Source organism: Ochotona princeps, chromosome 31 (genome assembly GCF_030435755.1).
Source record: "Ochotona princeps isolate mOchPri1 chromosome 31, mOchPri1.hap1, whole genome shotgun sequence".
NCBI lineage: Eukaryota > Metazoa > Chordata > Mammalia > Lagomorpha > Ochotonidae > Ochotona > Ochotona princeps.
This window is the reverse complement of record NC_080862.1, coordinates 10,357,067-10,379,386: the sequence shown is the minus strand read 5'-3', so window position 1 is coordinate 10,379,386 and position 22,320 is coordinate 10,357,067. Positions and strand designations below refer to the sequence as shown.

The 22,320-nt window shown below is 41.2% G+C and overlaps 1 protein-coding gene across 2 annotated transcripts in view; it reads right to left on the bottom strand.

Moving 5' to 3' along the window:
* Positions 1 to 22,320, bottom strand: part of GLIS3 (GLIS family zinc finger 3) — a 394,973-nt gene that overhangs the window by 51,805 nt on the left and 320,848 nt on the right. For both annotated transcript variants that reach the window (XM_036496801.2, XM_058657335.1), the window contains one exon: positions 6,283 to 6,427. In XM_036496801.2, coding sequence (XP_036352694.2) covers positions 6,283 to 6,427 — 145 coding nt within the window. The remainder of the gene's footprint in view (positions 1 to 6,282; positions 6,428 to 22,320) is intronic.

Below are 22,320 nucleotides of genomic sequence, written 5' to 3'. Positions count from 1 at the left end.
CTGAGGATGCCCTGGCTGCAACTAAAGATGATGGGAAGGAAGTGAGGTGAGACCTTAACACTGCAGAGAGGAAGCTGTAACTTCTGATGAATCAACGCCTGCAGTTAAGCCATGGCCAAGGCACCTGAAAGGAGCAGAACGGCCGCTGACAACAGTGAGAATACCACGAACACCTTACGTGGCAAAATCACATAAACCAATCACTGCATTCTACAATATTCTTTCTACTCCACACCTGCAATCTGCCATCTTCTTACTGTAACACAGGAAAAGAGAAACCCAAGTTAAGTCAGCAACGTCCTTCATTTTACAGTCTTATCCTATTCTTAACACTTATTTTTAGTGCTCACCCAAGTGTAAAAAAACGAACGTTCACTATGACTACAAAAACTGAAAATATCTTGTTTCTTTTTTCTTTATTCTTCACATGAAAGAAACATAACTGCTTCTCTCTTTTTCCCTGAAAGGTGAATTCAGTTGAAACAGAAAGCCAGAACTTTAGAATGAGAAGACTGAATCATAACCCCCTAACTTCCATGGGTAGTAACATTTTGTTCCAGAAATTCTATCCCAAATTATCTGTCTTATCATCCACCTGTTCCTTAACACTATGCTGGGTGTGTATATTTCAAAGCAGATTTCATCTTTCCTTGTCATAACCCCTATGAGTAATGGCAAGATATTAATTGAAGAAAGGAGAAATAATAGTATAAAGACAATCATGGTTCTTCCCAATGGAACCAAAGCCACAATGGTCCAGCCTTGTTACTTTCATTGCCTTCTCAGTGATGTGTGGAATTGGTTTTACTCAGCCACAACATTTTTTTTACAACAAAAATTTATTCACGTTGTAAACTTCAGTAATTGAGCCTCATCTTGTACTAAAAACTAATATGAAGGAGGTAATAAGTAGATAAGTGAAACTGAAATACCAAATTTAGCAGCTTGCAAACACATAAAGACATGAACATTAATTTCATACATACAAAGGTGTCCTGTACTGGTTGGGAAACAGAATCTTAATTATCTTTAATTGAGTGGTTATAAGGTCTCAACCTTAATCAAAATGGGAGCAGAGCCCTTATAATCCTGGTGTGGGATGACAAGCAAAATCGCTGTTTGCAAGTTTTCTGTAGTGAGAAGCAGAAATGTGTATCACAGGGAAATTTTGATTCTAAATCCCTAAGGCACAATTCACTTCATGCTTTGCTACAAGTCATATCTCTACACTCCATGATCCAGAGAAATGGTTATCAAAGTGGAGTCCCTGATCGGCAGCATCAGTGTCATCTGGCAACTTGTAAGAAAAACAACTGGTAAAAGTTGAAACTCCCAGGACTCAATCAGATTTGTAGTACAGAAACCCTGGGGGTCAACCCAGTACACTCGTCTCACAAATCTTCCAAGTGATAGGATGCAGACCGGGATTGTACCAGGACCAAGGAGGGAGAACCCTACAGATGAAAGCTATGAGTGCCCACTACAGGTGAGCTCTCCAGCTTGCGCCTACCCTCACTGACTCTCCAATCCACATTGGTAGATGGAACACAGATCTAAGAAATGGTGTAAAAACAATGCAAGATCTTCACAGCCTTTCAAAATAGTCTCAGATGAGACATCAAAAAAAAAAAAAAAAAGTACTGTCAAGCATTTTTCTTTAAATTCTCTGAGTGCCCTAAGTATCAACTTCCTTCTGTCTCCTACTGGCTTCAAAGTTGTACAGTTGCTTTATCGCTTTCACAGAGTCGAGCAAAGCATAGTTATTTGAAGATAATGTAAGTAGTAACCATGCATTTTATAATGCTCTATATCTTATTAAAGTTTTTATATAGATTATCTTGTTTGATCTTCCCAATTCTCCTATAAAGTTTCACCTACTGGGAAGTCTGTGTGTCAATTTAGAGCCCACTAATAATGTCCTTAAATTAACAACTACTTTTTAAGAACAGACTATACGAGGTACTTATATAGAAAATTATTCCTAACACTTGCAACTGTGCAAGCTGTCCACAGACAGCAAATGTATTCAGCTTCAGTATGCTCAAAGTGTCTGATGAAAATTTATTAAGACGTATACCATAAAATTACATTAGAATGAAAGACGAACTATTTCCCTAAGTACTTTCACTTCTTTATGGATTTAATGTGACACTATTTATTTTAAAAAGCGAAGATATTATAAAAGAGGAGTACTCACAATCGCAGTAATGGGAAGGGAGGGAAGAGAATGAAAATACACACTGACTTCCTCAATTGCTGCTCAAAAATAAAATGTTTTCCTCTTAGATTTCCCTATAATTGCTGAATAAAATAATTATTCCTAAAATGCTGAACGCTGCATTCAACTTTTGATAATTCAAGAGAATTTATAAGCTCTAAAGATAGCAATTATTTTAGAGCTCAATAGAAAACGTCCTGATAAAATGTTCTCATTTTTGCAGGCTTCTCTCATTCTAGCTGTGTTAGCTCCTGGGTTGATGGGTAGTTTCCATGGGACTGAAACATGTCGATTACATTGGCCTCTATGATGTCTCTGTGGTTTAGGTCACTTGCTAGGTTATGGTTTTAGAGCATCTGTCATGCAGCTCTGTTTTGGAGGGAGCCATAATTTTTGTGATTGCTCATGGGACAGATCATCTTCCACAAAGCATTATTTGTTAGGGAACAGACTCTCTGCCAAGGTAAGGCACTGGCCCAGGCCATCCATGATACTGTGACCTCATTAAATGAAAAGGCTTACCCACTTCATTAAGTCACTGCAGGAGCTCATCAGCTGATTTCTACAGGTACAAAGTCTGAAAGGTAGCATTCACACCTCACTCCTTCTCCTGGCTATGAAACAGGATCTCTCAGGTGACTGGGTAAATTTCCTGAATGTACAAGGTGGCCACTTACTTATCTGGGGCATGGAACCTCTGCCCAAGAGAGCAGGAAAGCTGAGTGAGCCGTCCTCAAGGACTGTTCTCATGGCCCTGACACTGTTCGCAGGCTAGTTCAGGAGCAGGCCCCAGAAGACCTGGGATTCTGAGAATAGAGAACAACACTTCCATCTAAAAAAGCAGCTTCAGTACAGCATCCAGTGATATTTGGCTGCTTGAACCCACCACGCTATTTTTTTTTTCATAGAAAGTAATCTCTTTTTTTAGGCAACCCTTCCCATCAAGTTCAGTCTTAACTGGAAAACTGTTACATTGAGAGAAACCAGCAGATCAGGACACGTGGAAAATGAGTTTGTGTGTGTGTGTGTGTGTGTGTGTGTGTGTGTGAGAGAGAGAGAGAGAGAGAGGAGAGAGAGAGAGAAACTGCCATCTCCCTTGGTCATACTGCTACTGGAACCTTAGAAATCACCCTCATCATTCTCTATGAGCCACCAATAATCTCCATTTTAAAATTGTGACATCTGGGGCTGGTGTGGTAGCATAGCATGCTAGTCCTCTGCTCTGTCATGTTGGCATCCCATATGGGGACCAGTTCTTGTCTTAGCTGCTCCACTTCCCATTCAGATCTCTGTTTATGGCCTGGGAAAGTAGTGGAGGATGGCCCAAGTCCTTAGACCCCTGTTCATAGCTTCAGGATCAGTTTCACTTTAGCTGTCATAGCCATTTGAAAGGCCAAGCTACAGACAGAAAAAGAGAGAGATTAAAGTGAGTGAGTCAGTAACAGAGAAAGAGAAATTTATCTGCTGGCTCACTCCCTAAATAGCCATGATGGCCAGAAATAAACCGATCCAAAGAGAGAAACCCATCTTTTCTCCAACATGGATGAAGGGGACCAAGAAGTTCAGACATCCTCTGCTGCTTTCCTAGACGTTTACCAAAGAGCTGGAGGGGAAGTGGAATAGCCAATAGAAGAACCGGTGCCCTTACTGGAAGCCAGCACTGCAGGGAAAAGCTTAGCCTGATATGCCACAATGCTATCCCCTTTTTCTATTTTCATTACTTTTCCTCCCTCCTTCCCTTTCTTCCTTCATAAAATAAAATTGACCCCAAGGGGAGTGGAAACAAGGCAAGAAGTAGTGAAGATAAATTCTCCAGCTACAAGCTGCCTGGAGAAGTAAAATTTCAGGAGCCCAGTTGAGCAAGATGGCTATTTGTCTGTTTTAAGGGCTGGAATCAATCCAAAGATGCACTGTTGATGGTTGCTGGCTATATCTACACAACTCCTTAGCCTGTTATGGCAGCTCAACTCCTATACACACCTGGGAGCCAAGAACTCCAGGTCTTTTCTAAGACTAAAATCAGCAAAGTGTCATGAAAAAAATTAGAAATCTACTTGAAATGCCTAAGCTGTTTTAAGCTATCTTTAAAACCACCGAAACACCAAAAAGTTAAAAATACTGAAAGATACATAAACACAAAGACAAATGTGAAGGTTTGCAAATGAGCCTTCTGCTGTACACTATATACAACAAAGGTGTAACATTTTCTATAGAAAGAGATATCATAGTTTCCCAAACCTATTTCCAAGAGGCCCAAGAACAACAAAATCAGCTCATTCTTAGCAATCATTTATGTCGGAGTGCTGGGCCATCTTTCCATTACATTTGGTTAGTCTTGACCCTTAACTGTTGAGTGTGAGGTCTTTAGCAAGATTCCAGAGCTACAAGCTTAAGAAGGCTAATGTTTTGCAATCTGCTTTAAACTGAGTATTAATTGAATGTGCTGAAATAAATCTCCATACATCAAATATGTGGTAAGCCAAATGACATATACGAACAAATGCCATAAAATAAAATATAAAACACATGCTTTGTCATGTATTTATCTAATGCAAAAATACGCATGTGTTAGTAACACTGGCAATGACAGGCTTGCTCTGTATATATATACTGTGCCTGCAAGTACAATATATATGTACTTCTGCAAGCTTGAGTGAGCTCCAGGTAAGTTCTAATCTCTTCCCCATGGGTCGCGTGAGGCATCTGTGTTATCTCCAAGCATAAGGACCCAAAGCCAAGACTACAGATTCACTGAAGACCTCTTGAAGACTGACCCTCTTAGAATACTTATTTACCACCATTTACCCATGTACCTGGATCAACTGAGAATTTTCAGGCCTAAACTACCATACAAGCATGCCTTTTTCCTCTTCCACCAGAATGCATCAGTACGTGCATAATTCTTTATGGCTTAATGGGGATTTTCAAAAGAAAAAAAAAAAAAGCAACCTGCTGCCAAACCTGGCTCTGGAATCAGATGGATGTGGGAGTGAATTTTACAATCCTTTGGAATGTGGGCATGTTAAGACTTGATTTCTGGGCCCAGTGTGGTAGCCTAGCAGTTCAAGTCCTGGCCTTGCACATGCTGGGATCCCTTATGGGTTCCAGTTCATATCCCGGCTGCTCCACCTCCCTTCCAGTTCCCTGTCTGTTCCCTTGGCACCCTACACCCATGTGGGAGACCAGAAGAAGCTCCTGGCTCCTGGCTCCTGGCTCCCGGCTTCAGATCGGTTCAGCTCTGGCCACGGTGGCCACTTGGGGAATGAATCATTCAACAGAATATCTTTGCCTCTCCTTCCTTTTTTGTAAAAAATCTGTCTTTCCAGTAAAAAGAAACAAATCTTTATATAATGAAAAAAGAGACTTTTGATTTCATATGTGTAGTATGACTGTAAGGGCTTTTCCTATGTAAGGACGACAATTCATTTACATGGGCATATCACCAATATGCAGTGGAAAATGCACAAATCCCCAAGCTAAAAAAAAATTAAACATTAACTTCCTTGTTACATAGTAATCATTTCTTCTTTTTAAAACTACATAGATGCACTTTTTTCCAGGGAATACCACCCTGCATGTTTTCTCCAGTGGTTGGCAAACATTAAGGAACATTCTTACAAGTTCTTAGGGACCCAGGGATTCATTTTAAAATGGGAAGATGACAATCATGTTTCCATTAAGAAATCCACATACAGCCTGTTACCTGCTTAAGGGGGTGTGGGGGAAACATTCCTTTTGATTCTAAATCAAGCTAGCAAATTAAAGATACCTGGGAGGGTTGGGCATACTGAAATTCTGGCAGAAGTCCAAAGCTAAAAGAGCAAATGTATTATTTCACTTTGTTTCTTTATGGGAAAACACAGTAGGCTGCCAAACCCAGCACAGGAATCAGATGTGGGGGTGGGGTAGGGTGGGTGGGGAGAGCAACATGCAGCCCTTCGATAAAGCAAGCTACCCAGGAACAGAGGAGATTTTTTTCTCATGTGAGCCCTCCCTTTAGCCAGAGGGTCAGACCTGAAGGGCAGGGCAATGTGTGTGGCTGGTACAGCCTTGGCTGCGGTTACCTGAATAGAGGTCCGGCCCGGACCCTGAGGAGCATCCCACAGTGCCTTCGGCAGCAGCATCTCGCGGGGAAGCGGCCGGCTGCAGTGGCTGCACAGTGAGGCATTCGGTGAGCAGGTCTGGATGGAGCTCTGTGCTGGACCGCAGCTAAGAGAAGGAGAAAACAAGAAAGATGGAGAAGGAGAGCTGGTCCTTGGCCTATTTGTCTGAAAAGGTATCATGCCCTAAGGCTCAATGCAATCCAATCCACAAATATTTATCAAGCAGCCCAAATGGGGTGGGCATGCAGCTTAACAGTGTAAAACAGTCAGTTCTCCAAATGTTGATAACACTTGGCAGGTGCTTCAGGAAAAAGCTGCCAGAGGCGGATTTGACTAGAGGTCTTGATATTTCCACTTCTGGGAACCAACTTCCTATTAGATTTCCATTTATTTGCTCTGTATCTTATCAAAACTTGTAATGATAACGAAAACAAACCCAAGTAGATTTAGCTCATATTGAAAAGTGCTTTTAAAAATACAGAGATATTGTCATGAAAGTATCCTGGAGACAGGTAAGAAATGCTAAGTGAGAGCTGAAATTCTGTAGATTTTACAGGTGAGGAAAAGGCTCAAGTTAAATTTTAAAATATTACAGAGCACGATGACAAGAAAAGCCAATGGCATTAATGGTAACAAAAACCCAACAGTATGTTCCAGGAAAATAAAACAATTGAAATCTGTGTTTTATCACATTTAACAAAATTCTTTACATATTAAAGAGTTACATACCAAAACGCAAAGCGTAGAAGTGTTAGAATAAAGTACGGGTGAAAAGTTATCTCATCTCTTTATGAATAAGAATCTTGTAAGTGTATTTAGAATGGAAAACCACAAAAGATCTCATGACAGACTTGCTGCTCACACAAAAATACACTTTAAAACCATCTAGAAATACATCTGTTACAAACCGTGCAAATGGTTTTAATCTAATATTTAAAGAGAATATATAAATCAGTGGTTTAAATTCTAAACCTTTGCTTACTGAGTATCACATATTCCTCTAGACTCTATAAATTGCCTTTACAGAATTTATAGTCCAGGTGGGTAAGCAGATACTGAACAAACCAAATACATACCGGTATAGCATTAGAAGGTGAGACGTACTATATAAGAGGGGCAGAGATTGGAGACGGGCGGGACAAGTGAGGGAGGATGAGAGGTGGCAAGCCCAGCTAGGGAGTTAGGGAAAGCCTTTTGGAGATGGAACCTTGAAAGAGGAAAGGAAATGAGGCCTGAAAACTGATGCGAAAACACCTGCCTGTCCGGTAGTATCTACGGACGATATGAAGAGAAGCAAGTTGGGGGTCAAACCAGCCGAGGATCTCAGACAGTCACAGGAGAGGAAACCAGAGATGTTAAGTGCACAGACTTGACCTGAGCAGAAATTGCTAGCCAGGAAACACAAAAACAGTAATAGCATAAATGTCTAGTACACCTGTAGAAAATAGCACGTTCAAACTTCTTTTCTTGGCCAGTTATCAAGACTATGAAAAAAGAAGTAGTGTAGTGAAGGTACCGTGAGTGGCATGCTCAAACCCCATGGGTACGAGTGCACATGGATATGAACTTTACAGATGGTAGCTGGGAATGTTTCCTTAAGACCTGCCGTTGAGATAATTTTATTCTGGAATCTGTCCTAGATAAATATCATGAAATATGAAGGAAGATTTATACCCAAAGAGCCATGCATATGCAAAAATCTTTCTATAATGATACACAGCATTATTTCTTAAATGTTTGTTAAATTCTTAAATGTTCAAAAGTAGGACAAGCACATAACCATTAGAACAATGTTTATGACCTTAAAAACAAAACACACGATTGTAACAAAATAAAAGCCGTGTACAAAAACTGACAAAATTCTGAAATGCAACATAAACCAGTATCAGAACTGATTTTTTGTTATTATCTGTAATATCATCAATCCATTTCCTCATATCTTTGTTAAGATTTATTTATATATCTTAAAAGCCAGTGTCACAGAGACAGAAGGAGAGACACACACGGAGAAAAAGGTCTTCCACTTCACTCCTCAGATCAGACAGAAGCCAGGAGCCACGAATGCCATCATGGTCTTCAACCTGGGAGCCAGGGGCTCAAAGACTTGGGACATCTTTTGTCGCTCTACACTCTAATGATGTGTTGGAGCCAGGTTTCACTCATCTTGAGTGTGCCAAGTGCATGCATTTTTTCCAAACACTGTACACCATGATGTCAGATTGGCAGCTTGAGATCGGCCATGGCAGAAATAATTACATCACAGAAAATGACACGAATGAAAAACTGGAGAGCTATTTTTTTTATATACCAGGTTGGAGCTAATTTGTAAGATACTTCCTGAAATGTATGCATCCCATAATGGGGTGCTTTAACTTGCAGCTTCTTGCTTAATGCAGCAGATGATATATTTGGGTCCCTTCCACCCACTTAGATGACCTGGATTGAGTTCTGGTCTCCTGGGTTCAGCCTGACCAAATCCCAGTTATTGCTAGCACCAGGAAACGGAAGCTCTCACTCTCTCTACCTGTCAAATAAATAAATAAATGAAGAACAACACCAACAAAATGACCAGCACTCCACAGACAATGACAATGAACTGGGCTCTAAGGACACACACGCGTACACCCCTTACAGAACAGCATTTCATCTAGCTCAAAACGTGCCATGTACCCAAGCTTTAGCCCTAGAATGTGAACACAGTAGTGACTGTGCATCAGGCAAGGGGCACATAAGCACATGTAGTGGATGAGACATAATTACATTATGACATTCTTGGCTCTGGCATATTGGAGTCTCTGACCACGACTGTCCACGTTCATGTTCAACCCTTCTCTCAGGGCCTTTAGAAGATATGTTTGCTATTTTGGTACTAACCTAACACATGCTGTGCAAGAGAAACTGGAAAAAATTCAAGGCTTAACATGAGTTCTGGTGATCGCTTTGAATTTGTCTTCCATTGTGAAAAATGAGATCTGGAGTCCACATGTTCTACTTAGGGTAGACACGAAGGCCTCTCTGCTTTCTATTGCCAACCACTCTGGGGTTTTACAGTTATCAGTATCAATGAGGTCTTTGCAAGGAATTTCACGGCCACAGTTACTCCTGGCGTCAAAGGCAGGCAATTCTTCCCTCGCTTCAACAAGTGTTCTTGTTTTCCAAGAGTGTGATTCCATACGACTTTGTGGTGAGAGTTAATTTGGTTTTCTCTGGGATTAGACATGGTTCTAGCAAATGCTTCTTAAACTGAACAAGCCTTGAGGCTTTTATGGAAAATTTCCATAAGATGTCCATGTGTATAAAAAGGCAGGACTATTGGAATCTCTGGGTCATGTTTTGTGTGTTGCGAGTTTGCATCCCGGATCACCAGTCCAAAAAAGGACCTTCCAAGATCATGTTAAGGTTCTCGACAGTTTCAGATCCAGAGATTATCTGGGGGAGGTGAGATGTGATGAGCAACCTCTCCTGGGAGAGGGGTTTTCATTGGAAAAAGGATCCCAACCATTTATGTCAACAATCGTATAACATGCATTTCAGCGACATCTTGCATGCTAGGGAACTATAAAGAAGACCAAGGCACATCTTTCAGTGGTAATTGGAGCTTTCAAATCTGGGCATACATCAAAGCCCCAGCCCACAGCTGCTCTTCCATAGGTTTGGGGTCCATGTTCAAGTTTCCTGAGGAGGTTGGTGATGCTGGTTTGGGCACCGCAATTGGAGAACCATCAATCTCTCTAAGAATCCTGATGAGGCCTGCTTCTATTTTTCTCGTAATAGGAAGATGAGATGAACTTTGGAAACAGCAGACTAGAAAATACTAATATTCTTTAATGTAGGAACTTCTTTGATTAGCTGTGGCTAATAAAAATCTTTTTGAAGCACAGATTTCAATCCTCTAATTAGCAGGTTTTAGAAAAGGCCACTGGGAAAAGATAAGGGCAAAAGCAAAGAATGTGGGCAAGTCCCTGGGTTTGCAAATACTGGGGCAGAAAGTTCAGATCTATAGGGGCAAACGGGTCATGTTTTGTCTGTTGTCATCATAGCCTGACAGTTTTGTAGGAAGCTTTCTGGAGACAGGTGAACTTTAAGAGTTTAGTGTTGTCTCCCGTGGAAAGTATCCATTGACCCAGAGGCCATATTCATTAGCCTGTTACCATAGGAAAGATTTTTAAATTTTCTACATGCTTGAAAAGCAGATTTTACAGAGAGAAGGAGACACAGAAAGAAGTCTTCCTCTGCTGGTACACTATCCAAATGGCCACAACAGCCAGAACTGAGCCAATCTGAAGCTAGCAGCAAGGCGCTCCTTCCAGGTTTTACATGTTGAGTGCAGGTGCCAATATGGTGGCCCCGAATGGGGACTTCCATCCATAGGGAAGGATGGGAAGCCAGAGGCTGCATATCTGCTCAGATGTTACCATGTCTTCTTGTTCTTTGGTTTTAAGTTTTACACTGGTTGCCACCCTGCACAGGTGCAGCAATGAGGTTTTGCCACTTTATACCTCTGAGAGGGGCCCTCCATGCTCAAGGCATTTGGAAGAACTTGAGAGATATCTTTCAGGCATCTGATCTTCATTTTGTGATGTTCCCCGTGGGTCACTAGGACCACAATGGTGACAGGGCCTCTTAAGGTCACAAGCCTTAGGCACGACAGGGTGGGCTTCCTGAGAACTTTCAGGGTACAGCAGCCATGGGAAGTACTTCAAATTCTATCGATTGGTTTCATCACTCAGCTTCCGGACATGAGGTGTGTCCTTTGGGATATGTGCATCCGGTGACAACAGGAGCAGCCCAAGCTTGCTTAAAGTATTGTGAAGAAACCCTAATCGAACATGTATGTATCTTCAAGTATGCCGGCATTTTGTAACCATAGTGTGCAAAGCAGGCACGGTGGCTTTAGATCGATATATTTATTTATTTAACTATATTAATATCTATATATTTAGATCATATTATATACATTTATAGCTTTATATACTTGTATTTATAATATATTGCAATTATGTATATCTTTATATGCTTATAAAGTGTGTGTGTGTATACATATATACACACACATATATATACACACATATATATTCATACATACACATGGGGCACTGGATAGTAGTTAATCTCCAATGGAATCCCCTGGTGGACTGCTTAAAACTGGGAGCCCTCCAGTGGGCTTGTTGAAACAGGAAACTCCTCAATAGGCATGTTAGAGTCTCCTGGCAGGCTGATAAAACAATGAACCCCAGTTTGGGGACAAAAGGAAAATTGAAGGAATGAAAATCACAGTCATCTTGTAGCTGTGCTGTTAGTATTAGGAAGGCAAGACTCCAAACACGATGATGATTCACAGAGTGTAGCAGGTGCTGCCATCACCAAACTTGGCTAATAGATTCTTTCATACATCCCACACTTGCATCTTATGTAATCTCTCTTACTCTTCATAATTCAGAGTCCCAACGACTACAGTCACCCTCCGCTGCTTTCCCAAGCCATAATCGGAGAGATGGAGCAGAAATAGAGCAGCCAGGACACAAACTTGTATCCATCTGGGATGCCAGCTCTGCAGGTTGAGGATTAAGCTGCCCCACCATCGTGCCAGCTTCCCTAATACCTTAACCATTAAGCTAAATGCCCACCTCAGTGTGTTTTCATAAAAAAAAAAAGACTTCTTTATTTTTTATTGGAAAGGCAGATTTACAAAGAAGAGACAGAAAGATCTTCCATCTGCTGGTTCACTCCCCAAGTGGCCACAACAGCTGGAGCAGAGCTGATCCAAAGCCAGGAGCCTAGACACCTGAGAACCAGGGGACAAGAACCTGCAGGCATCTACACATGAGAGGATGGATATAGTGCACTAGACAGGCCCAGACTATCAGCAGCAACTCTTCCAGGCTCTCATGCTTGTACCTTCTGCCTTGGGATTTCAGATGGACTCTCCTAACATAGCACCGATCACACCATTTCCAAAGATGTGCTCCTAAGGGCTGGATATTATGCCCCGTGGATGGGCATCTACCTTGAGTAGAGGCAAGAACTTGATTGGATGTTTACAAACATCTTGTTTAGTTTGCTGGCCATCCCTCCTCCTGCTGGGCATGACTTGCATTCTTCCTCCCACCAAATTCACCCAAGATCCAGAGGACCACTTGCTCCTAAGTTAAGGCTTCCCTGACCAGGCCACTCTCCACTCAACCTCCTAGAGTACAGTGGGACTGTCATCAAATACTTCTGGGACTGGGCAAGTGTACTTGTTCTGAGTTGAATGCATGACAATGCTGAACCGTACACAAGGCCCTGACTAAATGTCTCTACCTTTTCACATCCAGTAGCGAGATACAATACTACAGCCAGTCATTTTGTCACCAACTGTTCACTGGATTTGGAAGAATGGGCTACAATGTGTTATCTAAAGGAAGTTACAATCTTTAATTGTTTACAGAATGCCTAAGATATATAAGAGCATAATCTCTTAATTTCCTTCAGCTTACAGAGAAGAGTAAAGGCAGTGAGAGGGTTGTTCTTTTACCCAATCCCCCATCCCTTGGACTAGCCATGAACCATGCGTCCATCAGCTTCTGTGTACTTTTACAGAATTCATCCATCGCTCCACCCTCATCAGTGATGAAGCTGCTCTTTAACCTTTGAAGGGGGATAAACTCAGATGTCAGTTAATCTCCAGAGCTCCCTGTGGGAGGGATATACCCGAACAGGCAACTTTATTCTCCTATACACTGTGGGGCTCTCCTGGAAGTACTTCCTTAACAAACCACACAATGCTGAATCCCTGGCTAACAGCTGACTTCCAGAACACCCCACTTGGGTGTTGATTCAAACTTACCTTAAATTTGGTTCAAGAAAGGGCTAATCAGCACCATTTAAATGTATGTTCAAGTGCACACGGTTCGTTTCTCTAAGGTGCCCTTGCTGCATAACCCACACAGTAGGAGTATGGTAACTACATATTTAATGAAAGTATAGTCTTCTGGGCCATTATGGCTAACACCGAGAACAAAATAATGTGGAAATCAGGTCCAAAATAAAATAATCAGCCTTCAAAGGGGTTCAGATGTGACTACAACCAAACCTCTCTACCCTTGGCAAACCTACCGTCCTTATAACTCCAGCAGGTAACTTTCAGAGCTAGATCTTGACTCCATATACTATGGGGGCAGCTCCACCTTGGCACTTGACTTCAGTTTGACACGGTTCCAGTTGCTGAAAGTCTTTTTTGGATATATGCATTTGTCATGTAGGTCCTAGCAATTCTAAAAAGCTGCTCCAAGGCTCCTGGAGAGAATCAGGAGGATGGGAGACTGCACTGCGTCTAAGAAGTCATCTGTGAGTATTTGAAGACTAATGCTCTTCATCTTCCATGAACCATTTTAGGGCTTAATTTTTCTTCCTCTGCAGGTACAGGTAAACAAATTGGCTCCTCCGTTTCTGTACAGTCTCCCACTATAAAATATTCTTTCCAAATGATAGTTTTTCAACCTTGATAATGAAATCGCCCATCAAGAGTTGACAAGATTCCTGCATGCAGAAATTTGAGCTTCTTTCCCAACAATGCAGGGATTCTTCCTACTATACAAAAACAAGGCACCATCAATAGTGATTTGTTTTTTGCTGTTGTTGTTGTTCAAGACTATTCTGTTAATGTTTATAAGCTCTTGAAACAAGAGATGGAAATTCTACTCCCATCATTTTCTCATTTCAGATATGATTGAATAATCGGCCAAGATTAAGTGAGTCAAGTGGAAATAATTAGGAAAGGGAAAAAGGCCCAGATTCTTCAATTTTCAGTTCCATTACATTTTATTCCAGGAGCAAAGGCATTCTGTTAGCTTGAAGTGAGACATAATTCCAAAGAAAACGAGGCACCATCAAAGGCCTTTTGTTTTCCCTTTGTCCAATGAGCATAGCCCATCTGGGCTCTGCATGTTTATGCATCACCTTGTAGGGGTTCCTTTGTTCCCTAGAAATCAAATGCCACCAAAATATGTTTCTGAATAAATTCAGCCAGAAGGGAAGACAAGGAGATTTATTTCCCCTCCTCCCCCCAGAGGTTTAAAGTTTATTACCAGAACATTCTCATCAAATGTTCTCTATGACACTTTGAGCAATGGGGAATCTCAGGGAATTAGCTCATTGCCAAAAGGCTTAAAAATAATTACAATGAATTAACCTATTATATTAATTACAATTAATTTTGAATCTGAGAATTCTCTAGGGGATTACTTAGCAATGACATTTATGAAGTGGCTTTGGCATATCATAGGTAATTAATCTCCCACAATCTGCTATCAAATTCGTTTCCTTTGAGAATGACCAATTTGCGGGGAGGAAAAGAAATGAGAGTGAAGACTTAGAAAAATGGCACTGGAAAAATATTTCCTTCGAAACATGAGGGCCAAACTGGATACCCTGAGCTTTCTTTTAAAGTCAAAATGCTTACACATAGCTTATTAACAGACACATCAAAACATCTAAATGGATACACACAGCAAGCTATATTCATATATATATGGGTATTTGTCATATATACCTGACAAATCAGGAAGGCACAAAACTGATGCCTCTCCAATCGGAAACGTTCATTCATTGAAACTGTTCTGAAACATAAACTATCAGAGCTAAAAGGAACTAGGACCCAATAACTTACCAGCTTTACAGTGTTCCTACACACATGACGGAAAAGGTTCTGTCCTGTACCAGTAGTCATTGGCCACATACAATTAATGAGTACCTGAGACATGGCTGGTGCATCTGAAGAACTGAACTTCTCATTTTATTTAATTTTTTAAAGATTTATTTATTTGTATTGGAAAGTAGACATACAGAGAGGAGGAGAGACAGAAGAAAATCTTCCATATGCTGATTCACTCCCCAAGTGGCTGCAACGGCCGCAGCTGAGCCGTTGCCAAGAGCCCGGATCCTCTTCCAGGTCTCCCATGCAGATGTAGGGTCCTAAGGCTTTGGACCGTCCTTGACTGCTTTCCCAGGTCACAAGCAGGGAGCTGGATGGGAAGCGGGGCCACCAGGATTAGAACCAGTGCCCATATGGGATCTTGGCACATGTGAGGTGAATACTTTAGCCACTAGGTTACTGCGCCGGGCCCTTAATTTCTTTTTTAAAAAAGATTTGTTATTGCTATTATTTCCCATGATTCAGTTTTGTAAGATAGGGATTCCCTTCCCCAATCTTCCCCCTATATTTTCCATTCCCCACTATTTCCCCCTATATTATTACAGCAGTATAGTCCTTAACTAGCAGTTACACATTTAACATTCTGCTACTGAAGTGCATCATGCAATTGTAGGTAGAGGCAGTAGTCAAAAATCCAGTATCAAACCGTCAAACAGAAGTCCTTGTTTTACTCAGATACAGAGATGCATACTGCAATGTGCCTTCTTTTCCTGGCATGCTAATCTCCATTATAGAGTTCATGTATGAGAATAGATGTATATACTTGTTTACTCACATATCAGTTTGTTTTTTATTTTGCATTAAGGCTGCCATTATTATTATTATTATTATTCTCCCCATACAGAAATAGAGAAAGATCTTCCATCCACTGGTTCACTCTGCAAATAACTGCAATGGGTGAAGCTAAGCCGGAGCTTTCCTTTGGGTCCCCACATGGGTGCAGGGTCCTGAGGCTTTGGGCGTCCTCCACCACCCTCCCAGGTGACCAGGAGGGACCTGGCTGGCTGGGAAGTGGAGTAAGCAGGTGCTCAAATAGGATGCTGCTGCCTGCAAGTGGAGAACCAGCCAACAAAGCCACCGCCTCAGCCCCATGAAGGTTGCCTTAAATCAGAGGGAATATATGACATTTGTTCTTTTGGAACCAGCTTATTGCACTGAGCATGTGCAACTGCATCACACTACTGCATAGCACACTAGCAGAGCTCAATATTTGTCTTTACCCGTTTGAAGACAGGGAACACTTCTTTACTGTCACCACCCCCTATGGCTAAATAAGTCTAAGCATTAGAAAGTTTTGTCTCAGATTGAGCGATCGCAGGCCAAACTTCGAACTTCTGCAATCTATTCCTCCCTTTCACCAGATCACAGAGCATCTTTGTTTACATAATATCTCACAAACTTCCAAATGGTGCAGAATCCTGGACAGTTCTGAGATGTCCATGGTTTAAGCTTTTGTGTCAGCTCTCCCTTTTCTCCTAGCTGAACAGCTTTTGTTTCTTACATAGATGAGAGGATTCTTAAGTAGGTGAGTTGAAATCTTGTGACAAATTGGTTTATGTAACTCTGGGCTGCTGTAGTTACTTTCCTGAGCAGAGTCTCCTTATGCTAAAGCAATGCCAATACCACAGTTTGCTTATGCTTAGAGGAGTATATGAGATGAATCGCAGAAAGCACTTAACCCCCTACTTGACAAAAAAAAATCACTAAAGTTCTTTCAGGTAGCTCAGGACTCCATTCGGCACCTCAATCCTCAGTGGCTTATGTGCAAATAATATCCAAACATGTATTAATACAGTGAACCAGCCTGTCTGACCAGAACAGAGTGTTAGTTAGCACATACAGAGAAACTTGGGGCATAGCAAACTAATCCTCCGCCCACGGCACAGGCATCCCATATGGACAGCAGGTTCGTGTCCCAGCTGCCCCACTTCCCTTCCAGCTCCCTGCTTATGGCTTGGGAAAGCAATGTAATCTGGCCTAAGTCATTGGGCCTCTGCACCCACATGGGAGATCCAGAAAAAGCTTCTGGTTCCTACCTTCAGATCAGCCCAGATTTGGCCATGGTGGCCATTTGGGGATTGAATTAGTGGATGGAAGATGTCTTTCTCTCTCACTCATTCTTTCAGGTAAAATAAATAAATCTTAAAAAAAAAAAGTCCAGAGACAGGGGCCCTGGCACAATGGCTCAATTGGCTAATCCTCAGCTTGCACGTGCCAGGATCCCATTTGGGAACCGGTTTATGTCTCAGCTGTTCCACTTCCCACCCACTGGGAAAGCAGTGGATGATGGCACAAAGCCTTGGGACCCTGTACTTGTGGGAGAGACCCAGAAGAAGCTCTTGGATCCTGGCTTCGGAATGGCTCAGTTGTTGTAGCCATTTGAAGAGTGAACCAGTGGATGGAAAAGCTTTATCTCTCTCTGTAAATCTGACTTCCCAATAAAAATAAATAAATAAATATTAGAAAAAATCCAGACACTGCAAACTGTGGAAAATTGAAATTAAAGGATGCTTATTTTGCTACCGAAAAAAAAAAAACCCTTCTGAAAGTAACACAGAGATCAAGTCTTCAAGAAGTTCCCAATATGTATTTGAAAAAACTACGATTGGATTTCAAAACATTTTCATTCCAAAACACACTGATCTTCTCATTTAATTCACTCATCATTTTTGAGATATTCTTGTATATCTCTTGCTCTAGAACCTCCTGCTGTAAGAGTTCAGCCAAGAGCAGACAACATCTTTAAAAATTCAAATCATCACCATCCCATCCATTCACTCAGCACACAGTTCCTGAACCCTCCACTTACATCCAAATCTCTGCCACCAGCTCCAGCTCCAGGAACTACTACAAGGTGTTCCCTGCCCTCATGACGTTGATGGTGCAGTGTGAAAAAAAAATATTTTATGCAGTAAAATCCCTCATTCTCTTTCCCTCCGGAACCTTTCTAAAGCTCCATGCCTGTTTGGTGGCACAGATCCTCTTTTTGGCTGTATTTCATCCTAACAACTGTTACACCATGCTTCCCACCCCCTTTAGTGCCTTTTGAAAACTTGATGAAAGCATTCTCTGCCACAAGACGTCATGTCAAGTCTCCGTGTTACCTATGAAAAATAGCCCATGGCCATGAGCAGTGCTGAGCCACCATAGCGTACTTTGCAGTTCATGCTAACACTGGATGGCAAAAACGAAGTGTGCAGGTTCAGAACCCGGACTATCTGAATAGGACCTTTTGCAACTGTAAAAATGTTCCTTAACTCTCCTTAGCTTTGTTTTCCTTTGTAGGATATGGATAACATCATGCAAATTATGTTGTTGAAGGGGATATGGTTCTTCCTCAATGCTAAAGAACATGCTAACTGCTATTTCTGTGAAATAATATTTTTCATTAATACTACATGTGGAAGCACTTGTAATATCCCACAACTTGCATTCTTCAATCTTATTTCCTTTATTTTTTTTTGCATCATTTTTTTCTCTCTTTTTCATCAGCTTATTTGTCAAAGTGTGGAAACATGACACAGGAAGTAGATGAAGACTCTGGGGTCAAACAGATACAGGTTCAAATCTCAGCTCTGCCACCTAATATACCATGTGGCCTTTGGTGAGATACTTAACTCCCTTGGTAGACTAAGGCAATAACTTTAACTTTGTACCATTATTATGTAAGATTATTAGCAGGTGATTAAAACTAACATTTTGCAGGGTTAATTTTTTTTTTTTAGCTGAAGAAGTAGGCACTATTATTTTTATGGGTAATACCGGCATCAGCAGCATTCTGGAGTCTCAGCCTCAGAAACACAGGTGCAGCCCTACAGCCCAACAGCAGTCAAGGCACAAGACTGTTTTTGAGGAGAAATATTATTCTGGAGTTACTCTATCACAGAAGAATGTAACTAGTGTTCACTCTTTCAGAATAGACCCAACTATATTAGAAAACAAAACCAACAAGAAAATATTTCCAGAACATTCTGGGTTTATGTCAAAACTTCATCGAGATGTTATATTTACCAAAATCTGCACCATGACCTAGCTATCCTACCAGGGAGTAGAGGTTTGAAAAGTTGTGGAAATCAGAAAGGCCTGCAGCTCATATTCTTGTTTCGTATTGTTATATTTATAAAAGCATCCTTCTCTAAAAGTCAATGCTTTTGTAAACCAGCACCAAGAACTTTATGTTATTTTCTGACTTGAAAATACTGTCCCAAAGATACACTCACGGGTCGGTCAAGCTTGACCAAAGACAGATCTCCGAAGTACACCACCACACTGAAAAAAAAAGGTACGCTTCTTTTCCTTAGAGGAGTGGAAATATTAATATGGAATTTCACTTTGCTATGAGATACAGCCCTTTTCACCCTTTGGGGGCCTGGTAATGGGGTTGTGAAGGCTCAAAGCAAGACAAAGAGTTTACTTCTGTTACGGCTTCATGAATTCCTCTGACACCAGCTCAGTGCACTAATGGGACCGCACACATTCCACCTAATCCATTCAACTGTAGCATTTTTCTTTCTATTCAAGTATTCTCAAGGTTTAATTAAAGCATCTGGTAATTACTTCCCCTGTCCATCTTACCAACTCCGTATTGTCTTCCTTTGAATTGATTTCTGACTACATCTCCTGCCTGTACTATCGTTTAGGAAGTGTGGGGAGGGACTCGCTGTGAAATCAGTGGATCTGGTTTTTTTTTTCTTCCTTTCATTTAATTAAAATGGATTGACTGAGAAAGGCTTAAGGCTGATTCGAACGCACGTCAGTGTTTGGATAATGTCTTAAATGCCAACTTCCCAAAGTGGAAGGCTGTCACGCTAAAGGACAGTGCCGTTTTCTGCTCTTCTGCCCCCCTTCTATTCAACAGTTTAAGTTTTCTCAAGTACATCACCACCACCTCACCATGCTAAGGTCATTCTTGACTCTACACACCCTACACTCGAGGGCTTTAATAAGCTCACTGCCTGCTGCGTGGCTTCATACACCACGACTGGGTCACACAGAGTCAAGATGCTCTCTCCTATATTTCTGGTTCATTCTCGTTCATGTCACCAGCTCCAAGTTTAGCCACAGACCTCCCCCACCTGGAGTTTTTTTTCCTCCATACTTTACACATCAATAACATATTCTGTAGATTTTCCAAGGATCAAATCCTTGTCACCTCTTAAGTTTTTCTATGATCTTGCCATTCCAAAGTTCTTTTTTCTTCCTTTCCAGCTTGTGGTAGTCATTTCTCTTCATCATGCTGGTGTCACTTTGGTATTCAGTTTTTCACAATAGTTATTTACAAGTTATACATGTGTATATACACACACACAAATATAGATGTGTGTGTATATGAACAGGTTCTATGGCTGTTGAATCATGCAATCTAAGATGGTGTGTTTTTTTTTTTAACATGAAAGGTATTTTCTAAATGTTTGAGGGCAGCATAAACAAATTAATGAATTGCAGGTTAACCAAGAGCTGCTAAGGATTCATGCGTACATGGTTACCCTTTAGGTTAGACTTCAAAGACAGAGCCAGGTCTTCATGTGATGCAAAGGGAAGAGTGGGTAAGGCACTTCAAACAGGGCTATATTAAGAGCAAAATATCAGAGAGTGAAATGAAATCTTAACAGAAGTTTTAAAAAAACCACTTTTATGCCAAATTTCACTACATAATACCATTCACATTTATATATTGCCTTTTGGAAAGTGTAAATGAGCAATCGTTCCAATATGAAATGTTAATTCATTTACACTTCATATCTCTCATTCATCTGGAGGGGCTGGGAACAATTCCAATTTTCTACCTTGGTTTAAAGATTTAATGCCTAGGGTATGTGTAGTAAGTAGAATACAGAAATTTCAAGCTGAGTGATCCTGAAATCACACATTTAAACCTCTTTCATGACAAACTATCCAGCCAAGATGACATCCTTAGTCTAACAGCTCCTGGCTGTACAAATGAACCTGCCCCAAACTCTGTTCTCCTTGGCTGTTGCTACACTAAAACTAAAACTAAAACTAAGCGCCTAAACTAAGAGCCTAAAACTAAGAGCCTACTTACACTCCCTTTCTTGTTGAAAGGCTATGTCTTAGTTAAGAATGAGGCATGAGCTATGAAACTGCTGGAGTCATTGATGGACCAAGGCTTCTCTCCGTGGTCATCAGAAAAGGGGCCTAGTGGAGTGATATACCATAGGGGGAAGCCCAGAACAAGGATGGGGAATCCTGTAGAGTCTTACTGCGATCTACACAGTCTCTTCCCAGATCACCTTCATATTTAGCATCTTTGGACAGCAACATTGTTTAGAGCCCGTTTGCTATGAATCCAATGTCCTTAAAAAAAAAAAAAAAGTTAAACTAGCCCCATTAATCCAGATTAGAAAGCCTAAACTGCAAAGGACACGTGGGAAGTGGGCCAAGGGCAAGGATGCCACCAAGGCCATCTTGGAAGCAGTGTCTTCACCTACATGGGCCTCGCAGCACTGCCCGACAGAGGAGAGCAGGCCAAAGGGAAGGCACAGAGCCCAAAGACTACAACGCAGCACACTGTCCTCTGAGCTGGACAGGATGCTTATTTCCTCCCCACTCGCAGGCTTTAGCTTGCATATTTTTATTCCCAGGGTCTGTAAGGAACTCCAAACTCAGCGGTCTGCTGTGTCTGACTCCACTTTCAAATGCTCCAGACCTCACGTTGCTTGTCTGTCATAATTATCAGCACCCCCATGGGAAGATGCTATTATTGGAAGTAATTTCACATTCTGACACGGCAGGAAGCTAGTTCAAGTTGTAGCTACTTCAGATCTCTGCAAAGAGCCCTGTGTGCTGGAAACTTTCAGTTCACTAGAAATAAATTTATCAAAGAAATACTCCTGCATGTATGCGAGGGGGAACAAAAGTGTCATAGATATGTTTCTCTGTCTTTCCCAACAATTCTCCAAAGTACAACGAGGTAAGATGGATATGCTGAACAGTCAAACAAACAACACTTCCTGTCAGTGTGGGGGCCATTTTTTTTCAATCCGACTTTAAGTAAATCAGAGGCTGGTTGCTCCTCAAAATCAGAAATTAACAAGCAACAAAAGTCGTCTAGTCTACGCACAGCAGAAATATTCAAAATAGAAAGTAGAGACACCAAGAAATAACAATCTCTCCTGAGATTTCTGTTTTCCTGTCCAGAGAAACCAAAGCCTGTGCTTTTAAAGCAGAAACCCTAGTATTTGTTGACAATAGAAAGCATATGCCTTTGTTAAAAAAAAAAAAAAACAAAAACTCCCATGGTAATCAGACATCAAGCAATGTAGTAAGTGAAATACCAGTGAAGG